This window comes from Podarcis gaigeae (genome assembly GCF_964106915.1).
Source record: "Podarcis gaigeae genome assembly, chromosome: 3".
In the NCBI taxonomy this organism is placed as follows: domain Eukaryota; kingdom Metazoa; phylum Chordata; class Lepidosauria; order Squamata; family Lacertidae; genus Podarcis; species Podarcis gaigeae.
In genome coordinates this window covers 24,379,665-24,392,365 of record NC_139680.1, presented here as the reverse complement: position 1 = coordinate 24,392,365, position 12,701 = coordinate 24,379,665, and the positions used below count along the sequence as shown (strand labels likewise).

Below are 12,701 nucleotides of genomic sequence, written 5' to 3'. Positions count from 1 at the left end.
CAGTTTAGTCATGCTGGCTACATGACCCAGAAAGCTGTCTGTGGACAAACACCAGCTCCCTCCGCCTGAAAGTGAGATGAATGCCGCATCCCCATAGTCGCCTTTGACTGGACCTAACCATCCTTAAACATCCAAAACGAGATTGCCATACTCTGAAATTCCTTGACCAACAGCATTTTCTTTTGCAATGAGCCACCAACAGAAGCATCTCATCACACATTTCATCACAACCACGTCAGAGAGAGAGGAAGAGGAGACGCGAACTGCTGTTTATCTTCAGTAAAGCCCAGAAGTGTCCCACTTCCATACAGTACTTTGTCTTATAGCACCAGGCAGCGCTGTTCCTCTAGGACAGCTTTCCTCCAACCTAAGTAAGTGAGCTGCCAATGTTTTGGACTAAAGATCCTATCTGCTCCAGACTATTTGGACAGCATCATGTTGGTCAAGGAAATTAAGTGTGTTAAGAGAATGCTATGTCCTCATTGCTCCTGGTTCCTGCTGCATATTCTCTTCCCCCACTTAAGCCAGTGCAGAAGAACAAAGGAGAATGTGAGCCCAGAGCCATGCAAGTTTTTCAGGTGGACATCAGATACAGGTGGACCTCAGCAAACCATGCCACATAAACTTTTCATGCCCATATAAATAGCCATTTATGCTGCAGAGGGAGATTCGTATACATAAAAAAGGGGCTATGCTCCTTGCCAGCAAGTTGAATTTACAAGTAGGAAATAAGACAATCATAAGTATGAACTGCATTATCCCATCTTTCTTTCCTAATATTGTTTGCACAAGGCTATTCAGAAGGAGAATGTTTGTCTTTCCAGAGAACATTAGTTAATGTAATTTGATTAGAAATGAAATAATTATTACAAGGGCCAGAACTAATTGTTTTCAGAACAACTTAATTCTGGAAGTGTATTTAGGGGAAATGGTACTATCAGGCTTTCGGTGCAATCAGAGGCTATTTGCCAGAAATTATTTGTTTAATCTAACAATACATACTTCGTCATCTGGACTTTTGCCCCTCTTTAGCCACTTCACAGGGTAGCTTTGTGTGGGGTTGGAGGCAATACAGCCACAAGTGTTATGGGCACACACTCTGTAGAGCAAATGCAGTTTCTGTCAACTGCCAATCTCTTTCGGCAAATTGGCACTTTGGAATTTTGATAGAAGGCCAGGACAGCATGCCTTCTGTCCACCCTTGCTGTGGGTCAGCCCACTCCCACCCACAGACAGAAAGAGGGAAAGCACAAGAAACAAACACATTTAGCTTTTCTAAGGTGTCAGTTCCAGTGAAATTAAAATGGATTCCCTTGAATTTGCTTGATTTTCCAGGGGGCGGGGGAGGGTGGGAATCAGCAAATTGAAACTCGCAGTGGTTTCAGGAAATGTCACAGATTCAGTGCTTGGTAGCACTACAAAAACTTTGATCCAAATCATGGGTAATCGTGATTTTTACACAGGATGCCAAAATCAACAACAAATCACAAAATGCATCTGGGTGCACAGATTCGGCGGTGGTTTGGGAAGGGATCCCTTGTGAGGGAATTATGAGGATCCATAAGGATTAAGTTCACCGTGGATCAAGTGCACTTCAAAGCACACTGGATCCTTGATTTAATCAGTGGTGATGGATGTGTTCTGTGATGTGATTATGATTGGCAGGGCAGGGAACCCAAGGAAACATTGCGCGGTTTCAAGAGCATCTATTTTATTGGATCCAACTTGTGGATCCAACCTCCTCTCTCTCTCTCTCTCTCTCTCTCTCTCTCTCTCTCTCTCTCTCTCTCTCTGGCATGCCATTCTCTCTTGCTGTGTCTCTTGACTCCAGTGCACCCTACTCCACCCCCAACCCCAACTCCTTTGCTCCATTTTTGTCCTTCTGCCTCCAGCTATCCCACATCAGTCCCATTTAACTCAGTAAACTTCCTTATCTTACAATCCTAGCCACAAGAACTTCCCATCAAGCCAGGATCATATTGTTTACTAGCATCATTAGTTTCACTAGTATTTTCAGTCTGTCTCCAATTATAAAATGAACACTATATTATTATTATTAGTAGGAGGAGGAGGAGGAGGAGGAGGAGCAATTTGTGATAGATGTTTGGAACAAAACAGTTTCCTTTTACACTCAAATATAGAAAAAACCTGGTTTGTTCAGCTGCTTTTAGCTGTAAGAAACCATGATCAAACTAGTTTCAGTTCCTGGTTTGTTCAATAACTGTGTGTCTGTTCCTTATTATTATTGTTGTTGTTGTTGTTGTTATTATTATTTTCTATACCACCATTCATTCAAAGATTACAGGGTGGTTTGCAATATAAAAACACAAAGAAACTCCATAACATAGCAGCAAAGAAAAACAATATTGCCCCTACACAGTTATTTTATTATTTATTAAATTTCATTGCTAAACGAGTTGAAACTAAAAAGCTGTCCTAAGCTGTCATCCAAAAATAACACCAGAACTGGACAGTCTACTTAGCACACAGATAGCAAACATGCTTAGTTCAGTGATGTTGAAGCATTTTGCTGCATGATAAAAGTGTCAAGAGGTGATCTGGGGGGTAAGGGGGGGACTCTATTAATGTTCAGGTCGTGCCTGCTTTTGAAGTGCTACAGCAGAGTCCATTCCTGACAGAACAAGCCAACCAAAAAAAAACACCCAATGCAATGTTGTTGTTTATCTAGATGAGTGAAGCAGAGGTCAATGGGCAATTTGAATCTGTTTGTGAATCAGTGTTTAGTGAAGTTGAAGCTCAGGCCATGGATGCCCTCGATCTGCCGGGTTGTTTCCGAACAAGAAGCCACAGTTACTTGCGTGCCATTCAGGCGGGCTACTCACAAGACGACGAATGTATCCCTGCAATGGCATCTTCCAATATCACCTCAACAATCAGGTCAACAACAGGTAAGATTATCTATGTTCTTCCATTTTGCATATGAAAAGTTGGGAAATGTGAAATCTCTTGTGTGAACGGAAGGCAATGTACGCTCTGCAGCCATGACTCATTCTGTGGGAAAGCACTCGACTGAATAACACCTTTTATTTAGCTCCAACATTGGCTTACATTTTGCATCATCTCATAATTAGGACCCTCAGCTGTCTATGAACCCTGCTCTGCTTTCTGAGCTCGATGGTATAACCAGTGAGAGCTATAGCAAACATTATCCAGAGTTCAGCGCATGCTGTTCCAACATATATTTCTTGTAAAAAAGAAAAAGAAAAACAGGCAACCATAAATTTCAAAACTTTGATTCCTACATGCATGTGTAGGTTTGCAGCTTTCCATCCTTTAGCCCCAAAACACAGTTGACTGAAGCCTTCCCCAATTGCTTTATTGTCCTCGGATTCCCAAAATGGCTTGGATTGAGAGAGGGCAGGGAGAGAGAGGAGAGTTTTAAAAGCACCATCCCTGCTCTAAGCAGCACACAGAAAGTCTTAGGATTCTGCCTAAGATGCACCATCTGCATAATTTTCCCATTATTTGTCATAAATCATCAGCTATCATTATTATGCCACTCATTTGGCATCCACCTGTTGCCTGAGTTGTTCTTTACCAGCTTCTAGAAGCCAGGCAAAGTCCTGTTCTTGTCTTTAACTTGTAATACTCTGTAAATGTCTTTAGTTGTCTCTGCTATGCTGCTGCAGCTTTGGTTTTTGTCTGATGTGTGAGTTTATTGTAACTATTGTGGATAAATGATGTGATCACAATTTGTTTTGTAAGGCACATTTAAAATAAATCCATTTGTGTACACGGTGGACAGTCAGGTATTTTTCGTTACCTCACCTCAGACCTGGGCTTGCTGATCTGACTGCTTGACATTTAGGTGGGCCTTATTGCTCTAGTACAGACTGTATGTCTGTTCTTCATCCCATTCCTGATAGTATAAGGTGCCACACTTAAATGGAGGGGAGAATGATACCATGGAGTGGAAGGAAGAGAAAGTTGCCCTGTGCCATATATACATATGGTCTCTCTCCCTCTCTCCCCCCCCCTCTCTCTCTGTGTACACCCGCTCTTCCACAACACATTTAAGAGGGCATTGGATGTCAGTCTACCTAAAACCTGGTTAAAGGGAAACATTTTCTTCTGGGACCTAAAGGTGTATGTCTCTGAGCACAAATCAAAGTGTTGGTGCTGACCTTGAAAGCCCTAAATGGCCTCGGCCCAGTATACCTGAAGGAGCATCTCCACCCCCACCATTCAGCCCAGACACTGAGGTCCAGTTCCGAGGGCTTTCTGGTGGTTCCCTCACTACGAGAAGTGAGGTTACAAGGAACCAGGCAGAGGGCCTTCTTGGTAGTGGCGCCTGCCCTGTGGAACGCCCTCCCATCCGATGTCAAGGAAATAAACAACTATCTGATTTTTAGAAGCCATCTGAAGGCAACCCTGTATCCAGAAGTTTTTAATGCTTTGTGTTTTTATTATGTTGTAAGCCGCCCAGAGTGGCTGGGGAAACCCAGCCAGATGGGTGAGGTATAAATAATAAAATTATTATTATATTAATGAAGACATCAGATGAACCTTCCTGAGGAAAGCATTCCACAAACAGGGAGCCACTGCAGAAAAGGCCCGTTCTCATGTTGCCAGCTTCTGGACCTCTCATGGAGGAGGCACTCAAAGAAGGGCCTCAGATGATGAATTCAGGATCTGGGTAGGTTCATATGGAGACAGGCAGTCCTTGAGGTATTCTGAGCAAAAAACCAACAACCTATCAGTCACTCGCAGGAGCTCTGCTGCTTGTCACCAATGGCAGAAACACTGAAAATAAACTTCAGAAAAGAAGAAAAGGATTGCCACTATGTGTGAGGCAGTGGTAAGATGCACCCTAAGGTTGCCAGCTGCAAATATCACTCAGTCCCAAGTATAGCCCTTGAAAATTTGGGTTGGACTGTGGGATAGGAGACGCACTGTAAGTCTATATAGGGCACCACCAAGCCAAAATCTCATTTATTTGAATCCTGAATCCCATTTATTTCTCTGTCTTGATGCTTCAGTTTTATGCCTTGTATAAAAATGTATCCCTTGATTAGCTGTCTTCTGCTTAAACAAAGTGGCTCTGACTTTGGGAAAATGCCTAACTCTCATTATACACATTTTTTCCCCCATTTCCTGAACGTATCAGGTAATTTCTTGCTCAAATACTTCATATTTCTGTCTTATTAAGCTAAGTAAAATGACTCGGGGTGGGGGGGTGGGGGGGGACCATCATTCCAAACATCACCAGATTTAGAAGGCTGAAAATCAGGATTGGCTTGCAGGCACTGTAACTCTGTAATTACGGTACTTGAATTATCTGTAACGTTGCACAAATCAGCTCTTGGTTTCTGGGAGAATGCTAGAATGAGTAAAATATTCAAATGGAATATATCAAATGTCAAAAGAAGTGTAACTATTATGCACTACAGTGTTAAATGAAACTTTCAATTTCCAAAACAAGTTATTAGCTTCTAAATGATGGAGTAACCATTTAATATTTCTGCATTTGAAATGCAGTGGACATATTATTTTCACACTTCAAATGACCATTTACTTATTAATCTGAAGCAAGCCAAATTAAATAATAGTGCAGCGCGTTAGAAATAATTTGATATATAGAGTGTCTTTTGTGTAAAAGGCAGAAAGGTCAGAAACTAATTTTTAAAAAATTGTAGCAAATGGGCTCCTTTGAATATTTAGGAAATTTAATAATGTATCAGATTTAATTGTATTTTTATTTCATTTTTTGCTAATACGGCAAATCATAGAAGTGGTTTCGTAGAACTGTAAAATTGTTGCTTGGTGAAACAGGATAACGCTTGCCAATTCTGAAGTTGTAACCCATGTGACTGCACTTATATTTTAATATATAATCTACCTAGAAATAGCAAACATGCTGCAGTTGTAGGGAGTCACACAGATAGTTCAAGCAGAATGCATGCTGTCTTGTCTCATGTTTCTGTACACAGAAACCAGATTGTGCATAAACAAGTCCCCAGAGGCAGGGGAGTGTTTTGCCATCACTGCTGATCTCTACCCATGCAAAAATGCTACAGATTCATGCCTGAGAAGGTCACATAACCTCCCAGGTGTCATAAGTGCAGGCCAATCAAGATACACATGTTGCTTTCAGGAGCAAGTGATGGAGGACGTGAGATCCAGCTGGAATCTCAAACCAGCTATGGGATATACTGGTGCTCAAGGAGCCAAATGTGTCCTGGATATCTTCATCAACTGCTGTCGTTAGAGTTAGAGTTAGAGTTAGTGTTGTTGGGATGTTAGTCGGGTGTTAGAGAAGAGAGAGGGAGGATAAGTCTGTGGGTTGGGATAGTTTGATGTGAGAGAGCGAGAGACTCTGTTAAGAGGAGTCAGATAGACAGTAGGGATAATCAGTCAGAAGGTATTAGGAAGGTATAGGCCAGTAAAGAAACTAAGATTAAGAAACTGACAAGAAAAATTATCTGAAACCATAAACTTGTTAATGCTTATAAAATAACCTTGTTTATTTGGTTTAATGTTAACAACTGTCTGGACTCCGTGTGTACCCGAGAGAAACGGGTTGGTGGCAGCGGGGAAGCAGTCACAGTGGTGGCACAGCAATCAATAGACCGTCAAACGTCCAGGGACCCTGTGTGATCGTCACAGACCACATTAGGCAAATATCTGCCTATCAGCATTGGAAGGTTTTCGTGATAGGAATTATTATTTCTAAATCATTTTCACTGTGGCTCCATGGGAATAAGTGGGAAAACATTACGTTCCAAAGGGACTTTTTAATGTTACTGAGTCCTAGAGAGCTGAAACTATCTTCTTTGGGTCGAAAAGACAAGGTTTCCTGGAGTTGCAGCCATTTGAACCAGCTGCCTTAATATGTCTCCCACCCTGGCTTTTTTAGTTGACCTAAGTTTCTAAGCAGGGGGAAACTACCTGTTCAGAAATATCACAGACCTCGCTGGACTGCACGATTCTTTTGTTTTTTTAATCCCACCTTTCAAGATAAAGACAAACCCCACAAGGCAGTTTGCAAGTAACCTCAACATTCATTAATAAAATCACAGTGAACTAAATCATAGAGAGGAGGAAGGTTGATTGTAGAGAATGCAGAAAAAACTACCGTATTTTTCGCCCTATAGGACGCACTTTTTCCCCTCCAAAAATGAAGTCCTATGGGGCGAATTTAGGCTTTCGCTGAAGCCTGGAGTGCGAGAGGCGTCGGTGCGCACTGACACCTCTTGCTCTCCAGGCTCCAGGAAGCTATCCACAAGCCTTGCGCGCCTGGGGGAAGTTCCCCAGGCACGCAAGGCTTGCAGGCAGCAGCCTGCAGCGTGGAGCGGGGAGCGCCCTCCATAGGACGCCCCGCGCTTCACGCAGGTGTCGGCAAGCCTTGTGCACCCGGGGGATCTCCCCCCCGGCGCGCAAGGCTTGCAGGCGGCAGCCAGCAGCGCGGAGCACAGGGCGCCCTTTGGAGGACGCCCGTGCTTCACGCAGGTGTCCGCAAGCCTGCAGCGCCCGGGGGAACTCCCCCCGGGTGCGCAAGGCTTGCGGGCGGCAGCCTGCAGCGCGGAGCACGGGGCGCCCTTTGGAGGACGCCCCATGCTTTGCGCAGGTGTCGGCAAGCCTTGCGCACCGGGGGGAACTCCCCCCGGGCGCGCAAGGTTGGCGGGCGGCAGCCTGCGGCGCAGAGCACGGGGCGCCCTCCGGAGGACGTCCCGTGCTTCGCGCAGGTGTCCGCAGCCTGCCGCCCGGCGCGTGGGGCGCCCTGAAGCAGAGCGCCCCTCGGCGCCGGGCAGACATCGGCCAGCCCCACAAGCTCGGGGGACAGTGGGGAGGCGCAGCGCCGCCATCCCACTGTTCCCCGACCTGGTTTGGGGTGGGAAATAAAGGGGGGGAAATTTCCTCTATTTCCCCCCCAAAAAAGTAGGTGCATCCTATGGGACAGAGTGTCCTATGGGACGAAAAATATGGTAATTTGGGGGAGCAAAGGTTTGGCAGCGATCATCATTTGGGGGGCAAGAATTTAATACATGTGATACAGCCTCAATGTGTTGTTATTGAAAACTGGAGGAGCAACTGGGGTAACTGGAAAGAGCTATCTGTTAATTGGAATGGTTCTTAATTCCTGGTAAACTTACATGGGATTTCAGCTATCTTAAAAAGCGAAAGCAACAAGCAATCTAAGGAGCACTCTTTGGTACTATAGGAAATAAATGAGTCTTGTAGTGCATCTTGAAAACCGTCAAAGAGGTCCTGACAAACTATCAAGAAGAATGAGTCCCGAAGGAAAAGCCCCAAATGAAAAAGCTCAGCTTCTGGCCTCTTCAATTTTGATCCTAGGACCGATAGCAGGAGTGTTGCAGCTGATTTCAGCTGCATTAGTGGGATACGACTTGAAAGGCTGTTTGAAAAACAAACACCCTCGACCATTCTTGGCTTGCAGTTAAAAGGTTATTGAGAAAGAGCTGGGAACTTTTGCTCTTGGGGTTGATAAAGTGAACAGTAGCTAGATAGCCTCCTGGAAACTGCGCAAGGTTATGCCCCATGGAATTATGCAGATCAATTTCAATCAGTCATCTCGCTGACCCCATAAAACCAGCTGTTATGAGGTCAGTGCTTTGGGGGCATCAGACTCTTCTAACTGTAGGTGAATAGCAGGGAACATTTTTTTTCTAAATGCCTTGATTCACACAAACACTTTTGGCTACTAAATACTTTTATGAATGTAATTATATATCTCCCTGCGTTTCTAAATCCAGTTGAGTCGGAGCATGATCACACAGCAGGAGGGAACATGACACTGCTGGAATCGCAAGGCCCTCAAATATTTCATTCAAGGTCGCTCGAAATCCATAGTGCTGGATGTGGCTTTGTCACAAGTGACACTTATTCTAACGATACCTTAAGGATATCTTTACAGGAGGTGCAATTAATCACTGGAACATTATGAGTGCCTAAGAGAATATATTCTGTATACATTCATAGATGTATATAGGATGATTTACCTCTTCCTCTTCTGTTGAGAAAAACGATGCTGCCTTCATAGATTTTACCTCAAAATCCAACATTTGAATGCCTTAGACTTGCTGGCACTTCTTTTGGCAGTCGTCAAATGTAGGATCTCACTGTCATCCGACTGTCAAATGTTTTTCAGTGGTTCCTTGTGGACAGGTTTCCCACAAAGACAGCTTGCCTGCTGCTGCTGCTGCTGATGATGATGATGATGATGATCTTCTGCCATGTGCAGCCATAAGGTGTCAGGGCTGGTTCAGCTGCTGGTCAGCACAGAGGCTCAGGAATGAGCAGTAAAACTGATTCTTTATTCAAGGAAACAGAATACAAATAGAGAAAACTGCGGGGAGACTGGCCCCAGTAAAGCAGTTGCCAGAACTGATGATCTTGGGTCTCACAGCTCCTCCCCTTCTGGCTGTTTTCCCTCAGTCTTAAACTCCACTGGGGAGGGGCCTCCTGTGAGCTCTGGGCTTGTTGTCCTGCTACATGCAAAAGTCTGAGTCCTTGGAGACCAGGAGGGATGGGAGCTGAATACAATAGGACTGGCAGGCTCCTGTGAATCTGTTGCAGCCTCAGCCCCCTCCTCTTCCTCCTCAGCTGCCTGTCCTACATCTGCAGTGTTTTCTGCCTCTTCTTCTCTCTCACTCAAGCCCATTGCTTCTTCAGCATCCAACTATTCTGCGTCTGTCCCCCCTCCTCATCCTCTGTCTCAACACCTGGCTTGGAGCCTTCCTCTTCTGAGGCTTCCTTAGGGGGTTCTCCTGCTGGAACCATTCCTCATCATCCAGCCAGACATAAGGGAAGATGGAGTGAGCGGACTCCTTGAATGTGCTCCAGAATCCTTTGTGATGTACAATGACACATGACAGACAAATAGTGATTTCTCGGCAGAGAAATCCAAGTGACAAGTGTTCAGGAGGGCTGGTCGCAGCCCCCAAGTCCTTGCCTCTTATTGGCTTAGCAGGCGCTGCCCTCCCTAGCCGGGGAGCCTGACATGGCTAGAGGTGGACACAGCACCAAGTGACCATCACACACACACCCCAGCCACACCAGAAGATGCCAGCCTCCCCGAACCCGCCGCAGCTTTGCCATTCAGAAAGGGCCACCCACCCAGAGTCCCAGGTGAGCGGATATTCTCAAAGGAGAATTTTGTGGATTTGGGCGAGCAATTCCATTACAGCTTTAGTTTTGTAAAAACATGAAATTTAGTGTTAAAATTCCTGACATCCTTGTGATCACTGCATGTGTGCTTTTAAGGGAATAATAATAAAAACAATAAAATGAATACATATCACCAGCGTCTCCACTGCTATGATTCACTCTGCGACTCTGCTTAATTAGTGCTGCCAGAACTCTAAGGAATTAGGTTGACACTTTATCCTCTGCAAAAAGTATAGAATGCCTGTGTGACACAGTGTTTATGGATTTTGAGGTTGTGCCAGCTTCTGCTGCACAGAACGTTAAATTCTGTTTCCTATCAGATAGAAATATGGATTGTCTAGAGAGAGAAAGGGGTAGGGGGACACAAAGAAGCTGCTGTCAATAATTCGCTTCAGGATGCTAACTGCTTGCTGCACTATAATTTATTGTTAATTATCAGAACTAAAATAGAAGCCTTTTTTGTCATCCGTTGAACATACCTTGAGTCTAGTGTTGCCCAGATATCTCTCTCTCTCTCTCTCTCTCTCTCTCTCTCTCTCTCTCTCTCTCTCTAATACAAGTATCCAGGTGGGTAACCTTGAGATCTTATTTGATTTACAACAGCATTAACTGCATACGCAAATATTACCCTTTACGCTAAGTGTTCCTGTGTTGGGAAATGGAGTTTATTTTTGTGCAATGCGCGGCACAGCTTTTCGATGGACTTGCAGATTTTACAAATTTGTAGAATCGTCACGCCCTTTGAAGAAAAAACAAACAATGCTATTTTAACCTATTTAACCAGTGTTAAGACGCGGGTGGCGCTGTGGGTAAAACCTCAGCGCCTAGGACTTGCCGATCGAATGGTCAGCGGTTCGAATCCCCGCGGCGGGGTGCGCTCCCGTTGCTCGGTCCCAGTGCCTGCCAACCTAGCAGTTCGAAAGCACCCCCGGGTGCAAGTAGATAAATAGGGACCGCTTACTAGTGGGAAGGCAAACGGCGTTTCCGTGTGCGGCTCTGGCTCGCCAGAGCAGCTTCGTCACGCTGGCCACGTGACCCGGAAGTGTCTGCGGACAGCACTGGCTCCCGGCCTCTAGAGTGAGATGAGCGCACAACCCTAGAGTCTGTCAAGACTGGCCCATATGGGCAGGGGTACCTTTACCTTTTACCTTTAAGATGCGTGCACCAAGATCTGGCTGGTGAGCATATGAATATGTGAATTTCATCCTATCCTCTGAACATCTTTGACCTTGCTCCTTCTTTGGCTTCCTCTTTGTGCCTCACCTGGCTATCCCATTCCTGTTAAGAATACCCAATATTAGGGTTGCCATACATCTGGGAAAACTACTTTTGAGGGGCCAAAATGCCCATCCGGACAGATTTTTACATTTTAAAGGAAATGTCTGGGTTGTGGGGGAGGGGGGAGTTGGGTTCAGTTGGTTTGGGCTGCTTGGGCTCAGGCTGCTTTGCACTCCATGCTTTGCCAGTCCGAGCTGGGGAACGGGGTGCATGGGCGTGGCATTGGCTGCCACCCACTCACATCTTTTCAAGGCCCTGGCTGTTGGGTAGGGTTGTTCTTCAAGGTATGGCAACCCTACCAAGGTATGGCAACATTACAGTGGTACCTCGGGTTAAGAACTTAATTCGTTCTGGAGGTCTGTACTTAACCTGAAACTGTTCTTAACCTGAAGCACCACTTTAGCTAATGGGGCCTCCTGCTGCTGCTGCGCCACCGGAGCACGATTTCTGTTCTCATCCTGAAGGAAAGTTCTTAACCTGAAGCACTATTTCTGGGTTACCGGAGTCTGTAAGCCAGGTAGGAAAGACAGCATATGGATGATTCATGTAAAGGTCTATTCATACTATATTAATACAGTGGTATCTCAGGTTAAGAACTTAATTCGTTCTGGAGGTCCGTTCTTAACCTGAAATCATTCTTAACCTGAGGTACCACTTTAGCTAATGGGGCCTCCTGCTGCCACCGGGATGCTGCCGTGCAATTTCTGTTCTCATCCTGAGGTGAAGTTCTTAACCCAAGGTACTATTTCTGGATTAGCGGAGTCTGTAACCTGAAGTGTATGTAACCTGAAGAGTATGTAATCCGAGGTACCACTGTATTTCCCTTTTCCTCCCAAAGGCCTACAGCTCTCACAATCTCTGGCAGCCCCACTATTTTTCTTCCATACAAATGCTGGCAAGATAAATATTTCTCTTACACACACACACATATGAATGGGTCAAGTTAGATTTCTTAGTATTAATACGTCACTAACAATTAACTTAATTATTAAATTTGTAGGAAAATGGTAATAGCGCATGGTTTACGCCATCGTATTGTTCTGTTATGAATCACCTTCCATAGAAATTTCAAGGTAATTGTCGTTCGTACAATGAGGACAACTTAATATAGGTTTAAAAGCAAGACGGGGAAAAATAGCTGAAGATTTGAAACAATACCAAGGCATACCCAAGGCACACACGCACAAAAAACAATCCAGCCAGCTGGTGAAAATGGAAAGTTCAAATAGTGGGTGCTTGCCATATCTTAGCAGAAATGTTGCTTCACAAAACAG

At 44.8% G+C, this 12,701-nt stretch overlaps 1 protein-coding gene across 11 annotated transcripts in view; it reads left to right on the top strand.

Moving 5' to 3' along the window:
- DLGAP2 (DLG associated protein 2) overlaps window positions 1-12,701 on the top strand; it is a 395,404-nt gene that overhangs the window by 332,506 nt on the left and 50,197 nt on the right. For all 11 annotated transcript variants that reach the window (XM_083730087.1, XM_083730088.1, XM_083730083.1 and 8 more), the window contains one exon: window positions 2,690-2,909. In XM_083730087.1, coding sequence (XP_083586213.1) covers window positions 2,690-2,909 — 220 coding nt within the window. The remainder of the gene's footprint in view (window positions 1-2,689; window positions 2,910-12,701) is intronic.